This window comes from Pelodiscus sinensis, chromosome 3 (genome assembly GCF_052426305.1).
Source record: "Pelodiscus sinensis isolate ZL-2025 chromosome 3, ASM5242630v1, whole genome shotgun sequence".
In the NCBI taxonomy this organism is placed as follows: domain Eukaryota; kingdom Metazoa; phylum Chordata; order Testudines; family Trionychidae; genus Pelodiscus; species Pelodiscus sinensis.
This window is the reverse complement of record NC_143054.1, coordinates 105,252,716-105,274,312: the sequence shown is the minus strand read 5'-3', so window position 1 is coordinate 105,274,312 and position 21,597 is coordinate 105,252,716. Positions and strand designations below refer to the sequence as shown.

Below are 21,597 nucleotides of genomic sequence, written 5' to 3'. Positions count from 1 at the left end.
GTGTAGCCGCGCGGCACGGGGTTCGCACTAGCCGGCTTTTAAAAATGGCGGCGCCGGCTTTATGCTAATGAAGCCCGGGAAATTCAAATCCCGGGCTTCATTAGCAAGTTCGGTATGCATACATTACCCCGCTAGTTCGAACTAGCGGGGTAGTGTAGACATACCCCCAGTTACTGGCTTACATTTACACCACAAATCTATATGCATTGTGGTCAAAATAATGTTACATACAGTACCTTATTGTTTGCTTTTTATGCCCTTACCCTCATTACATTCAAGTCCCTTCTGAAGATGCACCTCTGTTTAATGGAAAAGTTAATGACTAACAATGATAAGCTTGAAGAGTCTTTAGGGAAAAGTTTTCTATTTAAATATTTATATAATATATTTACTCACAACTATCTTGTACACCTTCTCTTACACTATTTGTCTGTCTTTGTATTGTAAACTCCTCAGAGCAGGGATTGTGCCTTTTTCAGTATGCAAATTAGCAGCCGCAACATGCTGGCATCAGAAATAACTAGTAATATTTGAAATTCTTGACTTGTGTTTATAGTCTTTTAACATACTAGTTCAGGTTTTTTCCCCGTGAATTCACTAATTTAAATGGTAGAGAATGGGTAGGGTGTGTTTACTATAAAATGACATGATATACACTCAAAGTACTTAACCCTGATTAGTTTGGAAAAAAATCCAAACTATCTTGTTCACATTAATCTTCCCAATTTTGTTTTCTAGGGATTCATTGCTTTCCAAATGAAATTGTGCCGATCTCTCATTTTTCTTGTTTTCAGGAGCAGCTGATGCCTTATGGCAAACTCTGGAGAAAAAAAATCAGTTTAGAAACAATTATGCTACAAAGCCTGGGGCTGAGCATGCTTTTCTTTGCAGCATTCCCAGTCCCTGCCAAGTTGGGTTAGGCAACTGAAGTTGGATTTTTCTCAATTGGGAAATGGCACATTATAGTTCAAATAATAATTAAAGCAAACTGCATATTTTATAATAAGCACACTTTTGTGTTGTTCAAGAGCAATCAAGCAGGCTGGACAACTTTAAATCAGGCTTATGTTTTAGCTCCTTCCATGAAAGCATTCTACATACATACCAGGCTTTGCTCTTGTCATTGTGGAATAAAAATAACTCCGTAAATGGTAGTGGATTCTTTGTCTTTTAAAATGTAACTATGTTGGCTACCAAAGAGAAGAGGGCACTATTTCACATTAAACTAACTGGTCAAGATACTGGTGTTAATGCCTACATGCTGGGTGCTTTAGAAACAGAACAGCTGTCCCTGGGTTTAAATGTTACTCTTCCCAGTCCAGTGGGTCTCCTTGCTTCCCACAGCTAGGTCTGTTCAGTTACTGTTTCTTGAGCACTGTCTCAGTGCTCTCATCACTGCCTTACTCAGCATGAATTATCAGCCCAAGTAGTGAGTGGTTGTGTGATCAGTGGTCTACTTTTTCTCAGGATCCTGTTTCACATGCCATGTGCTTTTCTTTCTTCAATCTCGCTTTTCCTTCAGCTTTTTTCATTCCCATCTTGCGTCGTCTTTACTTTGTATTATTTTATTGATTTTTTTTTTTTTGTAGCTCCCCTCTTTCAGTTTCTTCCACTCAAGAAAACTCTGCATACTTCAGGCCTCCGCTCTTGGCTCTAAGTGGCCAGGACACATGATGTCATAGCTGAGCGGAATGTTATAAAAGACGTGCAAAGGTGCAACCTCTGAGATTCTTTCTGAGCTTGCAGAATTCTGGCTGTGTGCAGCTTGTTAGAAACTTTTAATTCATTTGCTCATGGCATTGTGTTGACAATGTGGAATTTAGTGAATCTATGTAATGAAACTTTAAATCTACAATAGTGATAGAAATGTAGCTGTGTTAGTCTGGTGTAGCTGAAACAAAATACATGACTATGTAGCACTTTAAAGACTAACAAGATGGTTTATTAGATGATGAGCTTTCGTGGGCCAGTCCCACTTCTTCAGATCAAAACTTTGATCTGAGGAAGTGGGTCTGGCCTACGAAAGCTCATCTAATAAACCATCTGTTAGTCTTTAAAGTGCTACATAGTCCTGTATTTAGTTTTAAATCTACAGTTTGTGCAGGTTTCTTCTGGCTTAGCTCTATAGCACGAGGCTAGTAGGACTCTGTTTAAGGGGAAACTTTTTAAAGGAGTGAATGTAAGTTATATGCCGAATTACAATTTTTGTTTTTAAAATTTACTTTTCAAATGTATGGCAGCAGTAGGGGGATTGCAAGGGGATAAGTAAGAATTCTACATTAAATCTCTAAGGAAGCGGAATTTCAGGCAATTAATTTATTTCTTCCCTGTCCTATTATTCCTTTCCTTCCTCCAAACTAATATGCTGATCCCCTGAAGGAAACAGCTGTAAAACAAAAGAGAGGTGAATTTCTCTATTCTTTTTAAGGTAGCCATTTTATTTACTGATCATTACTTCCACTAGGTGTCACCATTTTACTTGTATATAACAAATACCTCCCCAAATCTTGTAGAAGGCAGCTTCATAGGAATATACTTCATTTTTAAGGCCCTGTAGGATTTTATTCTCTTTTCCCACAGCAAACTTAGTTTTAAATTAGTAATGTAAGGGAGGGAAGAAAAGCATAATGATGTTGACATTGAGTAATTATGTGTAATATAGAATGATTTATTGAAAACCTATAACTTCCTTGAGAGAGTAAAGGGTAAATATATTAATGCCTTTCATGTGAGGAAACATTGTTGATGAGAGTAAATGGGAATCAATTTGAAATCAGCCACAGGATCATGCTTTCCTATTTTTATGTGACTGCATTTAAACAGTTTCTCTGTAAATTTGTGCAATCATGTTTCAGATCACAATAGCATTTTTGTCCACCTAAAATATCACTGTGACTTTGAATTCAAACTTAAAGATGGGCAAAAATCAACATGACTGATCTTCAAGTGTATGTGATTCAAATATGCACATCATACCATCCTTGTATTTTACTGATTTCTCTTAATGAGTCAGCAAAGGATTAAAATTGGCTGGCATGACTTTCATGCTCTGAAGTCCCTCAATCTATAGGGAATTTTTTAATTTCATACTTTTGTTATCTCAAAAATCCAAGCCCAAATTCTCTATATCTTTGCTGGAAAAGATCATGCCAGGATTTACTGTATGGCTAGTTGAAACTAATCACATGTTATTAACTTATGGCGGGGGATGTATTTAAAAAACAATGTTTCTGTTCTAGAAGTGCTGTAAGTCTGGGAAATGAATACTAGTGTCATGTCATTATACTTAACCAGTGTAAGAAAGTTAGCTGCTGCTTCTGAACCTATAGAAAAGATTGCATATTGAGACAGCAGGAAGGCCAGCACTGAAAAGCACAATAATTAAGTATATTCAGTTCAGGAGTAAGAATCTCTCTGAGTCATAGAAAACAAGTGTTTTATCTTGGCAATATTCATAAGCTGTGTGAAATCAAGACCACAGCTGAATTTTCCATTGATATAATTTTCATATGTCGACATGATATAGACAAGAGACTGAAATGACACTAAGAATTTCTACTAGGATCAATTGCCATAATATCTGACCCTGCTAAATTCAGGTGGTGGAAGTTCAACCCTCCCATACCTCTATCTTGTAGCAATCAATAGCAATTCAGTCTTGGTTGGATTGAGGCACAGCTTATTCCAAGACATCTAAGATTGAATTTTATTCAATTAGCCAACAGGGAGACTTTAATAAACAGTTCTACTATAAAACATAAGTAAATTTGAGTATTCTATGTGTACCAGTGGAAGCGCATTTGTTGTAACTGCTGATACTGACACCGTACTGTAGACGATATACAGCAGAAGAATTGACTTTTTGTGATTATTCATGGTTTTCAAGGCCAGAAGGGACGATTATGATCATCTAGTCTGACTTCCTGTAAAACACAGGTCATAGAACATCTCAAAACTGAGGGTTTTCTTCACTGTAATGTATTAAGAGAAGGAGACCAAGAAATGCATGCCCTTTACAATCTTTCAATTTTCTACATCCCCTTTAGATCCTACAGGTTTTTTTAAACTTGTTGTTTAAAAAAAAAGTTATACAGAGTAGGAAAGTAAAAGGTTAACCTGTTACCCGGTAAACTTTAGCCTTACCAGCATGCTTTCCTGGTAACTTGTTAACTGGAAGGCTGGGCAGGGGGAGTAGCCCTAGGACCTCAGCTGGCCAGAGCAGCCCCCCCAGCTCGCAACAGGCTGGCTGGACCCCAGTTGTATGGTTAACTGATTAAATAATTATAATTGTTTAACTGGTTCACTTTTTTAATGGATGTTTACACCTCTAAAACAGAGAGATCTTTTTGGTTTATGGTGCTTGTGATGTCATTAATTTTCAGGAGACATTCTAGCCTCAGGATTTTCTCTTCTTGGTGCAAATACCTAATTTAATTTTTAGATGAATTTATTTGTAACATTTTAGCCTACACATTTAGGGTGTGTCTTCACAGCAACATTATTTCAAAATAACATAGTCTACATCTACACAGTAGGCAGTTATTTTGAAATAACGTTGAAATATTGTCAAGCTGGAGGAATTCTTACTCTGACTTCTGTAGCCCTCATTATACGAGGAGAAAGGAAAGTCGGAGAAGAGTGCTCTATTTTGAAATGAGTGCTGTGTAGATGCTCCCTTAGAGTGCGTCTACACAGCAGGGCTTAACTCAAAATAAGGTTCAAAAAATTGAGCTACATCAATTGTGTAGCTTATTTCAAAATTGAGCGTGTCTTCTTATTCCTCTTACAATGAGGGTTACAGGAGTCGGAGTAAGAAGTCCTCCTGCTTGACAGTATTTCGACATTATTTCGAAATAACTTCCTGCTGTATAGACACAGACTAAGTTATTTCAAGATAATGCTAGCTATTAAAAATAATGTTGCTGTGTAGATGTACCCTTAGAGCCCAACTTTGAAGGTATGATGAATGTATATCTCCTGTTATGTCCATGGGAGTTTTATGTGCATAATAAATGCAAGACAAAAACTGGGCCCTTTGGGGGGATTTGTGCACATAGACTCAAACCCTGCATAGCCGAGCCAAGAACTGGGCGGATGATTAGGGTAGGAATTTTTGTGTAAACCATGTAGCCTCTTCATAGCCACTCTGAAGAGGCAACTAACTGCAAGAGCTAATACACTGACTGCCAAGCAAACTACACAAGGAGTTTATGTTGAGCAGGGATGTGGGCAAGCAGGGTGTCAGTTTGCTTTTTTCTGTCAATGGATCCACGGTGATTGTGGAGGAGGAGTAGGGCTTTCTCCTGGGAGCCTGATTTTCAAAAGTGCCCTATTCTGATTGACTTAGACACTATGGCTATGTCTAGACTGGCGTGATTTTCCGGAAATGCTTTTAACTGAAAAGTTTTCAGATAAAATCATTTTCGGAAAAGAGCGTCTAGATTGGCACGGACGCTTTTCCGCAAAAGCACTTTTTGCAGAAAAGCGTCTGTGGCCAATCTAGACGCGCTTTTGCGCAAAAAAGCACCGATCGCCATTTTTGCGATCGGGGTTTTTTTGCACAAATCTCAGCTGTCTACACTGGCCCTTTTGCGCAAAAGTTTTGCACAAAAGGGACTTTTGCCCGAACGGGAGCAGCATAGTATTTCCGCAAAAAGCACTGATTTCTTACAGTAGGAAGTAAGTGCTTTTGCGGAAATTCAAGCGGCCAGTGTAGACAGCTGGCAAGTTTTTCTGGAAAAGCGGCTGATTTTTCCGGAAAAACTGGCCAGTCTAGACACAGCCTGTAGGTCCATCAGGATCTTTCTTATAATCCCCATTACCACTTATATAATCCTTCACAATTTTTTGTTTTAAATCTGTTTTTTAATATGTTATATTCATGACTATTCCATGTGAACATTTTGGTTTAATTGCTTATATATTTTTGCAGCATACCTTTAACAAAAGTAAGCAAATGGTCTGGTAGTACTTTATAGACTAGCAAAACATGTAGATGGTATCATGAGCTTTCGTGGGCACAGCCCACCTCTTCAGATGTGTTACTGAATGCTCTTTTTGCTTTGTCTTTAAGTTCAGCTGTTAAAGGCGTTATCCTCTCTCCCATCTATTGGGTCCTATACAGCTCCCTCCATCTTTATTTGGCTGCCCTTGCGTCAGCCATTTTTGTTTGTCAAATTTGTGCCTTGTCCTCATGCCAGCACTTTTTCAGTTGATTAGTAATTGTTTTTAATCTTCATTGTAATAGAGACAGGAGTCATGTGTGCTTCATGTGCAGGAGTCATATGTGCAATCCTGAAAGCTTTGAAATAATAGTGAAGATTGATCTATATGAAATACTGTTAATTGCTTTATTTTTGTATAACTCTTTCTTCTAGCAGAGTCCATAGAATGGCTTTCAGCAGCAATGAGAGCCATCAAGTAAGGCACAAAAACATCAGGCCCCGATGATCTAGTCACCATAAAGATATTTTTATATTTCCTAATTTAGTTTCCTCTTAAAAAAACATTTTTGCTTTTGAAGTGCCGTTCTCAAAGATGGTCTTGTAACAAGCCAAATACAATTATTCTAGACCTCACTGATGCAGGAAAATAGGGCACTGCATTTCCTCATTTCAGGATGCATATTAGTCAAACCTATATCTGTTCATAAACTTATCCAGATTCTTTGCTCTTTAATTAGAATGACGTGCATGACACTGAAATAAATTGCCTTTTTTGAGGGAGGTTGTGGAATCTCCATCGCTGGAGATATTTAAGAGCAGGCTGGATAGGTGTCTAGGCATCTATCGGGATAGTGGTTGGTCATGCCATGAGGGCCGGGCACTGGACTTGATGATCTCTCGAGGTTTCTTTCAATTCTAATGTTCTATGATTCTATGACTGGAGAGAGAGGTCTGTAGATTAAGTCAAGTCATGGATTAAATATTTGAAAAGCATTGGACATGACTGGATTTTATTTCACAACATTTTTAAAGTTTGCCTTCATCTCAGAAATTAAACCAACATTTGTTCCCAGAGGAAAAAAATCAATACAATCAAGATTAAAGAAAAAGATCAATTTATAAAGTGGTCTGAGCTTTTAAAAATATATCCTTTTTGTTGTGCGTGGCCTTTTTCCCACAGGATATTTTGCTTGATTTTCTTTTACCCCAGGGACGAAAGGGTGAGTTTAAAATTGAATTTATTTTTTTTAACACTGGTTGTAGAAGGGAAAAAAAGTGAAAAAGAAATGCTGGTGATTAAAACATACAGGAACTTTGAAATGGCATAATACTGATATTTTGTGATTATTCATAGATTCCAAGGCCAGAGGGAATGATTGTGATCTTCTATTGTACGTTTACACGGCAGGGCTAAAGTCGGAATAAGCTATGCAACTTGAGCTACATCAATTGCTTAGCTTACATCTAAATGGCTTATTTCGGCTTTGGCACTGTTTACACAGTAGGCAGTCAAAGGAAGAACGGTCTTCCTTCTACGTTCCTTACTCCTCATGAAATGAGGGTTACAGAAGTCAGAGTAAAAAGTCCTCCAGCTTGACATTATTTCGAAATAAAGGCTGGTAGTGTGGACCCACACTATGATATTTCGGAATAACATGAGTTATTCCGAAATAACGCTGCTGTGTAGACATAGTCTTAGTCTAACTGCCCATAAAAGACAGGTCCCTAAAATAATATGTAGAGGAGATCATTTATAGAAAACATTGAATTTTGATTGAAAAAATTAAAAGAGAGAGAGAATCCACCACAGTCACTAGTAAATTAGTCCAGTAGTTGTTTACCCTCACAATTAAAGACTTATGGCTTATTTCCAGTCTGAATTTGTCTAGCATCAGCTTCCAGCTACAGGATTCTGTTATACTTTTATCTGCTAGATCAGTGTTTCCCAATTTTATTTGGCCACAGAACCCTTTTAAGCTTGAAAGAATTTTGCGGAACCCCTAATAACAGTCTTATATATGGAGCTGAAAAAGTAGACCACAAATAAATAAGGATAATAATAAACAAATGCTAAACAAGGTCATGAGATCAACAATTAGTTTAATTGAACATATTTAAAAACAAAATTCACATTTAATGTGTACAAAAATAAAGCTAAAAAACTAATATTCATTATATTGGCAGTTTTCAATGCAAACAGTGTTTTTTTTCTTGGCAAATTTTTTTGTATTTGGTTTAATACTGGAAAGTTGGATTCGCATATCACATGCAGCATTCAGTCAATTTCTGTATTTCATTTTTGTTGCTGCATAATTTGAGAACCCAGTTTCGTACAAGTACGTGCTGGTGAAGGGTAACAACTGATGAATTGCACGTCTTGATAAAGCTTAATATTCTTGACATAAGCCCCTCCCCAAATGTAATCAGAGAAACGTATTTAAATTTTAGTATTAATTGGCTGTCTGAAGTGATTTCAATTAATCTTGTGTAGAAAAACCGACTGGCTTTTCTGTTATACTTAATGGATTTCAAATCCAGTTATTGTTGTCATTTATGGTTGGAAAATACTTCATGCTGTATGTGTATAAATCGTGAAGATGATCTGCAATGTCCTGACCAGGAGGGAGGATACAGGAGAGAGCTTGAGGAAGGGTGTCTGGCCAGGAGGGAGGGTACAAAAGGGGACTTGGGGCAGGGTGTCAAAGCAAGCTGGGAATGCGGGGTCTTGGCAGGGGAGTGAGTGAAGGGGATTTGGGTGAGGGGTCTGGCCATGAGGGCAATGCGTACGTGGCTTGGCACCCTGCTGCATCAGGGAAAGCCTCCAGGCAGCATGCTGTCATTCCCCCAGCAGGGGGGTGGAAGAGGGAGCTCAGTCTCCCTCATGCAGCAGGGATCCCAGCACAACTGCAGCACCAGGTTAGGCTTCCCGCTGGTAGGGCGAGGGGAGAGGTGTAGAAACCCCAACCTTCCCCACCAGACCAGACTCTGCCACTTCTCCAGCAGGGTGGGGAGGAGTGCAGGGGAGAGAGAGCGGCAGCACGGGGGGCAGCAAGCCCAAGCGCACCCTGGGAGGGGGGGAGGTAAGCCCAAGCTCACCCCAAGGGGAGGGGGCAGAGCCCTAACCGAGTTCTGCGTGGCCCTTGTCAGGGCGCAGGAAGCAGTTTAAAAACACCAAGGTCTGGGAGCAGCTACTTGGTGCCTCAGACCTGGCCATCCCTTCCCCTGCTGGCAGCAGTGGCCACTGTAACAAGCCGCCGTCTGCACACAAGTAGGAGGAGGCTGCAGGCCACTGGAGGCCCCGTGGGACAGGGCTGTCCTGTGGGGTGAAGAGGGGGCCGCGCCATGCACAGTAGTAGGGCAGCCACAGTGGGTGGTGGAGTGGCCAGAGCTGTGCACCGCCAGAAGCCCACCCCCGCTGGCAAAGCTCCAATGGGACCTGCCTATGGGCTCGGCAGGGGAGTGAGTAGAATTTTCTCATGGAACCCTTAGTTTCATTTCACGGAACCCCAGGATTCCACGGAACACCATTGGGAAACACTGTGCTAGAATGAAGAGTCCATTATTCAATATTTGTTCCAATGTGAGTACTTATAAACTGAGACTAATTTACCTATTAACAAGTAGGCTGCTCTCAGCCATGGCTATAGTGGCTGCATTCCTTTTAAGGGCAGGAGTGTATATTAATGCCTATCTACATAACTGTCTTGTCAAAGGCCAGTCCAAATGGCAAGTGCTTAGTGTTACCCTGATACAAAAATATCTCCTCTCCCCAGTCCAGAACATTAAGGCAATGTCTACACAGGTTCCCTCTTCCACAAAAGCCTTTACAAATTAAGCATGGATTAGCATATTGCTGCACTTCATTTGCATAATTAATTAGGAGCCGTTTTTACGCAAAAAGGTGGCATCTACACAGCATCTTTTTGTGCAAAACCCCCGCTTGTGCAAAAACCTCTTGCGCAAAAACAGCTCCTAATTAATTATGCAAATGAAGTGTGACAGTATGCTAATCCATGCTTCATTTGCATAGGCTTTTGCAGAAGAGGGAAGCTTTGTAGACATAGCCTAAGAGTTTATAGGGATTGCAGTGGAATTATCTCAAGCCAGGGCCTTTCTTCCGGATTCCAAGCAATTCAATCAATTGTCATAGGTTTGCTGATCACAACAACACAAAACTGAAACTTTTGGGTCACATGGCCTCTTGCATGTATGTGGTTCACTACATCAGGCTACGACTCAGAACCCTTGCAGGGCTGAGAGACATCTGTCTAACTAGCAAGCTACCATCAGATGGACTCTGCGGTAAGAGTGCCTTTCTATATCCTCACATCCCTACATTGGTTGATAGATCTAGCCAATATGTGTGCATGTGTTCCATTTGTCCATCCACAACCAACTTTCGTGCTATGGCCAAATGCTTCAGTCTTGGGATGGGGAGCCCATTTTAGTTCTCTTCAGATGCCAGCTTTATGGTTCTCAGAGAACTTAGTTTTACACACCAGTGACAGAGAACTGAAAGCTATTAGATTGACGTGCCAACTATTTCTATTGCAGGCTTCTAATTCTCACAGACATGACTGCAATGTTTTACCTTAGGGTGCATCTACACAGCAGGGCTTAACTCAAAATAATCTACGCAAATTGAGCTATGTCAATTGTGTATCTTATTTCGAAATACCTTATTCTGAAATTGGAGTGTTTACACAGCACTTACTTTGAAATAGAGCACTCTTCCTCCAACTTCCTTTATTCCTCCTACAATGAGGGTTACAGGAGTCAGAGTAAGAAGTCTTCCAGCTTGACAGTATTTCAACATTATTTCTAAATAACTACCTGCTGTGTAGACATGGACTAAGTAATTTTGAAATAATGTTGCTGTGTAGACATACCCTCAATGAGCAGGCATAGCTCACTCATCTTCACTCTGTCATGAAGTGAGTCTATTCTGTATTGCCAGTTTAGAGTGGTTTCTTCACCTAGCTATGGCCAAATACATTTTATTGCAGGGAAGGTTTCCCCTACTAGAGTTATTTGTGACACAGTCCCACAGAATGTGTCAGCAGTTCTGCTCCATATGGGGCCACAACTTTTTATTATTTAAATAGTTATGGAGGAAAAAAACTAAGACATGAATGCTGAATGCTATTAAAATCAGTATATGAATTATAAATGATTATCTCACTTCTTTTCTTCAAACTCATCTTCCCTTCCTGTTTCAAATTGTGCATTCTGTGTTGTTGTTGTTTGTCAGTGGTGAGTGGAATGATTGATGTGTATATGATGTGCATAAAAATTGCTACTAAAGTAATTTGATGTGATTTTGAGTGAAATGCACTATTATAAATAGAGGGTGTTTTAAAAAAAATAAAACCCAAGTGATGATTGCTTATTCCTTCACCTCTTTTAATGATAAATAGCGATCAAAGAGAGGAAGCTACTTGAAAGTGACAGATGAGAGATACCAGGGTTTAGTGAAGACTATTAACTTGAAGAAGTGGTAAGATTTTATTATGGTTGTAAATTTAGTGCCATGTGGGAAAGGAAGTGACTGATGGTAAAGTTGAAAAGAACTTCAACTGCCAAGTTAATGATATCAAGAATTAAGGAGGAGGACTAGGAAGAAAGGAAATGGAGGACCAGGAAGCCAAATTGAAGAGAAAATAGGATGAGGAGATGAGGAAGCTAGTCAGCAGATTGCATAAAACTCAAGAGGAAGGAGGGAAAAGAGTTAGAAAAGGGAGAGCATGATGAATGGGAATATTGCCTCTATTGTTGCCTTCTCCTTTGACTGTCTGTGGTATAGGGAGAAAGCCTTTAAGAACAAAGATGGAGGAAGTGAGTGTAAGAAATGTCACAGATTGTCTGCTTTAAAAAAAATAAAGCAAGATCCCCAGAGCAGGGAACAGCATAAAGGAAGTTGAGCACCCCTACACTGCACTAAAAAGAGACAAGGGTTACATCTGGAAAAATTCTAAGCCAAAATAAATGTAACTATTTTAAAATTCTGCATTTTTTTCAAAAAAACACACTATAATCATGTCAGTTTCAATTATTTTAATTTATTTAAAAAAACAACCCTGTCAGCAAGTTTGTTTGTAACAACATACAGGCGACAAAAAAGTTTCAGGTTGCAATACCTAGAGTGTGTGAAACTGGGCCCAACTTGCAGAGTAGGGTATTGTACATGGCCGCCTGCCCCAATGCCCATGGGAAGCAGAACCCACCCCAGGTGAATAAAATGAAATAACACACACATCCAAAAAGAAAAAAAATGTTTAGCAAAAGAATTTTGTAGGGTTTTCATTCAAATAATCAAATATAAAACGTAAAAATCACAACTGTTAAGAGAAAATAAAGTGAAGTAAAATATCTGTATTATCAGGGAAGCCTTATAATGGAGGCCTTTTTAGTGGATTGTCACTCTAAGCAGAGTATGGTTCACAAAACATTGTTCGTATGACCAAAGTTCATTGTCCTTTAAGTCATTTTGAGTAAACTAATGTTCAAACTAGGGCACAAAGTTTACACCCCCAAGAAAAAAATGCTCCTTGTCCCTGTTTCTATCTGAAAAATAATCTATATGGAAGTCAATCTCAGTGCTTGGTAAAATAAAAGTTGTGATCTAAATGGTGAGGCAAGTGCAGCCCTGTTAAATGAACCCCACACTAGGAACCAGGAACTCTAGGGTTTTCTCTGGGTGCTCATTTGCTGTGAGACTTTGGGCAGGAGGTAACTTAAGCTTTCTGTATCCTTGTTTCCCAGGATGTAACGTGAACAAAGATATTATTTCTGTACCTCTGCAGAATGCTGTGTAGTCTCGTCAGGGGCATATTAACTTTATATAGTGCCAAGCATTTTTAGCATGGGGAATGCAGGGAATTTGATTTCCTTATACTTGTACCTTTAATGAATTAAAACTTTTGAACTGACAATGGGACAAAAAAAGAGAGCATGAAGGAAATAGGAGTATGAGGGCAAACTGTCCAAATGCAGGTGGCTATGTGTCCAACACCTTAAAAAGCTGATGCTTGACAAACTTCCTAGTGTACCTTACGTCAAGTTTTGAGGCAATAAAAATGAGCTCTGAGCTTGAGGAGCTCCCTGGCTGTTAGTGCATGCAAAGATGGAGGTAGACAGTGGCTGGACTGTCCCACAGTTCCTCAGAGACCTGCATTGTCCTTGGGCAGAGGGCATCACATACCTGACTGCGTGGCACTCTTGGGAGTGGCCTGAGGAGCACAGCTTGCAACCAGTCACTGTGCTGGACGCACCCTGGTGCCCGTTTCCTACACTGCTCTGCCTAGCAGTGTCCCCCTGAGGGGCAGGGAGCATAGCCACAAGGCACAGCTCCCCTTCTCTGCCAGTCGTTGGGTTCCCCTTCTCCTCACTGTGTGTCTTCCATGCCCATGGGAGCCTACAGTGTGAATGAAATGAGTGTCAGCAGTTATAGCTGCTGTATCTAGGCTCTTGGGTCCCTGCTGTCTCCATGTCTTTTGCCTAGCACTGGCAATACCGTCCTGCACCCGCATCCTCTTATTTACTCTTCAACCACATGGACCCCGTCCTTCTATAGGAGGCGGGAGCAGCCACAGTAGCAAATGCTGCATGAAAAATAAAGTTGTCTAACGACCATTGATTCTGAGCAAATCCTGCATCGCATAATGTTGCAGAATTCCAGCGGGAGTGATTGGTGGAGAAAAGGGTAAGAATAAGAGGAAGTGGAGGAAGAGAAAAAAGTGAAAAGGCCAATGTGGGCTTGGAATGGGTGTTGCCAGAGGTGAAGGGAAAGGGCGCAAGAGGAAGAGCTGAGAAGTGATGTTAGACCAGTAGAGGGAAGGTGCGCCTCTGTCAGTATGAAGGGAGAGTGAACGTTGTAGAATAAATTGAAGCAGGCCAGGAAAGGGGGGAAATAATATAGTGATATGGAATTAGTAGGTGAAGAGGGGTGATAAGAAAAGTAAACATTGAGAAAGAGGGCCAAAGCTGTTGAAGAAGGCAATCAATGTGGCCATTTAGTGGATGGCATCATTTATACATTTCATTTATCATTTATATATTTCAATGAATATAACATATTCAATGAATATAACAAAGGAACGTTTCAGAATTTATAAAGAAAAATATTTTATTTAGACTTGTTCACATTGTAAAAAGTGACTTCAGGAAGTTATCATAAGTGGGTTTCATGAAAGTTCTGCAACCTTTATTGGCACGAGTCATCCATATACAGGAGAATTGTTCTGTGCCTTCAGGACTGGGCCCTTTAACCTTACCATTGAAATAAGTTTTATTATAAACTTTAAAAAAGAGAGAGAGAGAAAGAGAAAATGGAAGCTGTAGCTCTACCCAGATAGTCCTAACCATCGTGTATTCAGATGGTGTATTTGTGTTTATAAATGTCACTGTTTTTCTACTTTAATTGTACTTTTGATGTAGTCTGCTGTCTTGAAATATTATTTGAAAGCATCAAGAAAAACATACAATGAATAGGGTTGCCAGATGGTTTCAACCAAAATACCGGACACACTTGACATTACATCACAATCTACATTACATCTTATTTAGAAAATACCGGACACTTATATCTTCTCATTTATATTTTCTCAATTTGTTTTCCAACCGGAAAGCTTAAATACTGGACTGTCTGGTTCAAAACCGGACACCTGGCAACCCTAACAATGAAAGATGTGAAATAAAAATATGCATAAAAGGACAAGATTCATAATGTTAAAAGCTATAAGCTGGTCCTGAGTACCATATTTTACTAGCAGTTGTATTGTATCATTGTATATGGAATATAATATTTAAGCAACAGGTGTGGCAGAAGTGTTTTTCTCCCTTGTACTTTTATATTCCTTATTTTATATTTGAAATAATAACACATAACTAGGGCAAAAAGTGCTGCATTAAAAAAAGAAAATTAAGAATTATTAAATGATGATCCTAATAATTTGCATTAGTATTTGTTACTTGCTCTCATCACAGTAAATTTCCTATAACTCTTATTTGTCTCTCATATCTGTTTACTCAGTAAGCAACAGTATAATGAAAGTAGTTTACATCTACTCGATTATCTATCCACACAAGCAACCATTCTGTTACTTGTTAAGACCTCAGTGTTATTCAGTCTCATTTTTTTTTTACAGTTGCAGTGAGTTTACTGAAATATATCTTTTTTTTTTGTCCCTATAAATTATAGTTTAAAAAAACACACAGTTTCACTGAACTGAGATATTCCCTGGTTGGTATTAGACCTTGCAAATTTAGCAGATATCGTATTATAAAATAAATGGCAAAATAGAAACCCTAATTATATTTATAGTTTTCTTGTGCTCCACACTAATTCTTTAATAGAAAAACAGTATTTTCATCTTTCTTTAACTGTAGATATGAACTGTAGTTTTTAAAATTGATCTTTGTATTAGAAGGATAGGGACAGATTGGTCATTATGCCAGTTCAATAACAGAGAAAGAAAATAGATATTAGTATGTGATTTTATACTTCAAGTACTATTGCTTGAATGTTGTTGCTTTTGTGAGGAAAAAATAGATATTGCTTTTTATTATTGATTGAGCTACATATTATATGTGTAACGTAAAACTTAAAAAACCCCCAACGATATAAGATCCAATCTCACAATCACAATAGGGCTATGTCTCTTGCGCAATGCCGCTACACTCATTATTTTCAGGAATGAGGGCATTGCGCAAGAGAGTTTTTCTTGCGCAAGAATGGGCAGTGTAGATGCTCCTTCTGGCGCAAGAGCCTCTTCCGCAAAATGGTGGCTCATTAGATATGCAAATGAGGCTCGGCAATATTCCACACTTAGCCTCATTTGCATATTTCTGGCACAACAACCCGCCAGTGTAGACATAACCTAGGAGTTTAATTACGCCTCTTGTGGGACTGAGGCAATATCACAATCAGGATCAGCCCTTGGCGATATAGTACCTTTAAAAGTTGTGATGTTTCCTGGGTGCTGTGGAGAGCATCCTTTGTTATTTCCCTATACTAGACAAAGTCACTGGTTTCCTTTGAGGTTCCATACTGCCTTCCTGTGCCTCACCCAGTTTCTGGGACCAACAGACTGATGGCAGAACAAGCTAGTACACCTTTTGCTTTCCACAAATCTGTGTTGAACCTTGATTTGGGTTCTTTAGCTATCTCCCCTTCTTAGCATTCCTCTGAAGGAAGAGGCATAATTAACCCTTTTAACTCTAACCTTTAAAAATGACAAGTGAAAGCATTATAACAATGAAATGGAAAGGCTCTTTATCTGTCAAGACCTGAGTTTTTTGTTTTCCTTGCAACATTTGACAAAACCACAAATGTGTAAATGGAGAGAGGAAGTTGGGTTTTGGTTGGATATATACTTAAGTATGGGAACTGCTAGTGTGGATAGGACCCCCAGCATTTAAACACCCTGCCGAGAGCAGACTGACACAACATGGTACTTAAAACCTGTTACATTGTCTATTCTAGATTTCTTTACCACATGGGGAGCTGAACTGATGATAGCAATAGTGGAAAATTTTATGAAAAATCTCCTATTGTAGATGAGATTTTCTTTAGGTACTAGTGATGCTCTCGAAAGTTGCAGGGAAAATGCAGAGCTTTGCAGGGAAGCAGCAAAGAGACATACATTTGAAAAACTGTTTAATCTCTCCCATTTTGTAACCTTTAGGTGCTTGTAATAGCCTGTTGAGGATTTGGGTTCCTATACAGCACCTCTTATTTCTTCTTTTAAAAGGTTTCAGTGATGGTGATTGCTAAGCATTCATTTTGTGGTTGTGTGCAAGGACAGTCAGATTGGGTAATATGAATTGTGTTATGCTGGGTGTTCTCCAAACAGATAGTAAGTGGGAGTCTGTCATAGAATAGCCTCATCTGGAGTGTTCCATTTCTTCAGGGTGCAGCACGACAGGCAAACCTGCCTCTATTTTGCCTTTTAGTATCCTCAGTAAAGCTAATGTAGGCTCTCTATTAAATAATACCCTTGGGTCTAGTGTATTACCAAAACGCAAACAACAAAATCCCCGACATGTTTCATTTCCCACACACAGTATAAGCAGTCATTAAAACTCAAGCCATCTTGCGCGTGAATGCTACCATACACTGGCACTTTTGGCCATGGCCACACAAGGCGTACAGATAGTTCGGAATGGCTTGCTAGTTCGAACTATCTAGCCCGTGCCGCGTGTAGCCGCGCGGCACGGGGTTCGAACAAGCCGGCATTTAAAAATGGCGCCGGCCGGCTTATGCAAATGAAGCCCGGGAAATTCAAATCCCGGGCTTCATTTGCAAGTGCGGTATGCCTACATTACCCTGCTAGTTCGAACTAGGGTGGTAGTGTGGACATACCCTCTTTTAGAAAAGGTGTTCTTCCTCGTAGAATGAGGTTTACCAATGTCAGAAAACCCCTCTGCATTCTTTCTATTTTCTTTCGAAAGAATGCAATAGCAGCATGGATGTAAGTTACATTTTTTCAGAAAAATGGCTGTTTTTCCGAAAAAAACCTGTAGTCTAGACGCACTCTTTCTGGGTTTGGGATGCCAGCCAGAAAGCCCCTTTTGCTGCTTTCCTTGCTTTCAGCCTTCACCCCGGAAACACCTTCTACCTCTGGCAGTTCTCATCTGCCCTTTCTGACCGTCACTCAGGCATCTGATTCACTGTCTCCTATTCCCCCTTTTTTCTGTAGAGCATCAAGTGTTTCCCTACCCTCGAACTTGGGCAAGTGGGAACACCGATTCTGGCAGAGAAGAGAGCTATATCTACTTCATGTACTGAGTTCAGCCACCCTGTGTTACAGTCCCTGTTCAAAGACCTTACATTCATATTTAAATTCACATCTACTTTGATTGTGTAAACAACATTGTTGATTCACAAGCTGTGTACGTTGCTGCTTCTGTTTCAGGTAATGGACCCCATCACGACCGTTGTTGTGTCTACAACGAAAGCAACTTGGTAGATGGTGTTTACTGCCTGCCAATAGGACACTGGATTGAAGTCTCTGGACACACTGATGAGATGAAGCACACAACTGACTTCTATTTTAATATCGCAGGCCATCAAGCCATTCACTATTCCAGGTAAAAAACAAACAGTGAGAATACTCATGAGCTTATTCAATCCTGGCAGCTAAAGAGGAAATCTCAACTACTCTGGGGCCCGATGATTCAAAAGGGCCTGGGAGCTCTGGGTCCTTTAAATTGCCCTTGGAGCACTAGGTGTTATGATTCAGGTGGCACTGAAGGACTGGTGGGGGGAGGCAAGCTTGCACCCTGCCCCTTCTGCCCAAGGTCTCACCCCTTCTGGGAATCCAGAGCCAGCTTTACCTCCCCTTCCCTCTTGCCCAAAGGCCCAGCAGTTCTGTTGGCCCCTCTGGTCAGTGGTGATCTCCCATGGAGTGGGAATACTGATCAGTAATTTGAGGGTAATTTAATCTTTGCAGAGCTGTTGTAGTTATTGCAAAACCAGTATAACAAACCCAGAAAACTCACAGTTCTACTTAAAAGAAGCCCAAATATGTTATTACAAGAGTGCACAATTAAAGCAGCCAAAGAACCTTACCTTTGCAACAGTGATACTGAGCAAATGAAAGAAGATGCAATTGTATTGCAAAGGGTCTCTGTGAGGATTTCATATTTCATGCTTCTTTAGGGTGACCAGATAGCAAGTGTAAAATCTGGATGGGGGTTAATAGCACCTATATAAAAAAAAGTCCTGAATATCAAGACTGTCCCTATAAAATTGGGACATCAGGTCACACTAACCATGTTAGCTATGAAAAGAAAGTGTGAGGGCTCATTGTGCCAAAGCACAAGATGCTTTTGTGGGTTTGCTGCAATGGGCTCAGTAGGTATTTTTACTAAGCCTTAAGCAAGCTTCATCCATAGATGTTTCCTTTGGAACATTGGTCCTGTGATCTGGGGTGCAGCATGTTCCTCATACCTGCCTCCTCAAAGTGTGTAGTTTGAGAGTCACACACAGTGAATACGCAAAGGGACCTGCACTTGGAGAAGACACGTTACTTCATATTATTTGGAGTTCTTCAAGATGTGTGATCCTATGTGTATTCCATGACAGCCCTCTCTTCTCTTTGCTTTGGAACCGTACTATAATTCATAGTACAGTAAGAACTGAAGAGGCAGGCAGGCAGTCTGTGCCACCTCTTTTGTCCCCTGATTGGAGCATGAGGAGGCACAGAGCACAGACACGGACCAGCAGACACCACTAGTGAAAAATTTTTCAGTCTCAGGCACATGGGGCACAGCCATAGGAATGCCGAGAGGGACTACACATCTCAAAAAACTCCAGTTACTCCGTGGTGAATAGCCTTATTTTATGCAAAAAATATCTTATTCAGAATCTCTGCTTCTTGTTTATCTTTGACTTCTGTCTGTTTCATTTGTTGGGGGAAAATATTTTTATTCCTCTATGTGCTGCAGAACTAATAAAAGCTATGGAAGAGTGAACATGGTTCTGTAAAGCCTCAGACACCAACCAGACATTTTCAGCTGAGCTGTGATTGCAGTATTTTTGTTGATAATGGTAGAGGCAGAAAAGAGTAACCTGATTTGCAGGTGTCAGGTTGAATTTGGGTAAAAAGTGAACATTTGATTTTTTTTAAATTGAGCAGATGAGAGAGTGAAGTCACTGAGCATGATTAGTCATGGAAACCTTGCATCATTTGGCAGGGACAAGCGGGTTTTAAAGGTATTTATATGTACTTTAAATACAAGAAAGTTATTTCAGTCAGGGTAGACTGAAAATGAAGATTCTGACCGCTTTATGGGGGTATGTTGGAGTTAACTTGTCAGCCTGACTAAGATGTTGCAATCACTAATCTCTACTGGTGCCCTCAAACTTTCCATAAATGGACCCTACACTTGTTTGGATTTTATTTTTATTTTTTTTATATTAATTAGTTTGTTTTATTTCAGCTCCTACTTAGTATTTCCAAATCTCCCTCAACTAGGAAACTGAGACAGGCTATGTAGGCAGTGGTGTACTGATGTAGTTTGCAGCAGTTGTAGCAACATTCGACTACTAACAGGCAGTGTCTCAGTCTACAAGAAGTCTGCTTATGCACAAGAAAGTCTCTTCCTCATGTTACAGCACAGTCCTGAAGCTGCCCTTTCCTGCCATTTATCATTTTCCAAAAAGATATTTTTTTTCTCACATGTGATTCATAAATTGGTTCTTAAATCGAGCACCTCTCTCTTCACCTTCTACTGTAATCGCAAAACAGGAAAGGAAAAATACTGCCATGGTTTGGATCTGCCCAGAGTTGTTTAAGTGCTGTGGTAACTCCACATATCCCAATCCTTTAGAAAGTTCTGTAGCCACTTTATTCTCTTACAGGTTTCAAGCAGGATTTTTAAGCTTCCCAAACAGTGTTCTTGAGGTTTTCAATCTTGTATACAGACCCTTCCAATCTTTTGAGAGCATAGGAGCTAACCCTGAATGGATGAGGAACGGTGCAAGGCAAAACCCTGATGCTCCTTTTATATTTTATTGAAACATTAATGCCTGATGTAGAATTAAGTGTATGAATTCAGAGTTCCAAGATCTCATGAGGGGCTCACTTTTTTGAGTAAATGAAGACTGGGATCTGAATGCCTGCTCTTATTGTTTTTTTTCTTCCCCACACAGTTATGTTCTGTTTCACTGGACTCTCCTTATTTAGATTCAGCTTGTTTTCTCTCCTACGTTTTATATGAAAACTGTGTTTTTGAATCTCACTGGTGAGACTACATCACAATCAAATTTTGCTCCTTACATATGCTTTTGAGTCCTTGGGGCTTGGTTATTCCAGCATAGACACTTGCCATCCTTTCTCCCTCCCTGTATCCCAGTTTCTTAGTAAACTATGCAGTTCCTTTAGAGTTGTGGTAATACTCACCTGAAAAAGGAGTAGGGCTACAGGTTTTAGGTGTGGTTTCACAGGGGAGTAGAAACTTCAAACTGATTGATGTTTTGCTTAGGTGAACTAGTGAGGAGGAGGCAACCCCATTAGCCTGTGCCAATTTGATCAGATCACATAGGTTAACAAATAAGGAATAAAATATGACTTTATTTTAAAAGTCAAGATTGTGATGGATTTTTTTTAAAAACCCATTGATTTCTATTCTGCCTTAATGAATAATATTTACTATTCACCCTTGCAGCCATCTATGAATTATTTAACCTGAAAAAAAAAAGCTAAACCAAAATGCTTATGTTTTCATTCCTGTAACTTGAACTAAATGTGCATTTAAGAAATCCATTCAGCTACTAAGTGTCCTCCTGGGTTGAATTTTTATTACAAAATTATAAATTCAGCTACTTTTAACTAATCGGCAATGAACTGGTGCTACAGTAGAAAGTTGAAACAATACATTATGGTTAAATTATAAAGTAAGGGACAGTGTCTGCTGATGTTTACTGGGCTTTCCACTTTTAGGACTAAAAGCCAAGAACAAGCTTTCTCTGTGGTTCACAAAGGTGATCATAGCAAATTGATGTTGGTTACAATTTTGACAGTGAAAATATTAAACTAGTGCTAATATAATCATGTGATTATTTGGAAGTGTCAATATAAAGAAAATAAATCTCTTCCATTTAAGGAATGATATGTACTTCTAATAATACCACTAAAATTACCAGTTG

General features: G+C 39.6%; 1 protein-coding gene across 1 annotated transcript in view; it reads left to right on the top strand.

Moving 5' to 3' along the window:
- EPM2A (EPM2A glucan phosphatase, laforin) overlaps positions 1-21,597 on the top strand; it is a 57,385-nt gene that overhangs the window by 5,748 nt on the left and 30,040 nt on the right. Inside the window, exon 2 of the mRNA XM_075924371.2 lies at positions 17,861-18,035. Within this exon, the coding sequence (XP_075780486.1) occupies positions 17,861-18,035 (175 nt within the window). The remainder of the gene's footprint in view (positions 1-17,860; positions 18,036-21,597) is intronic.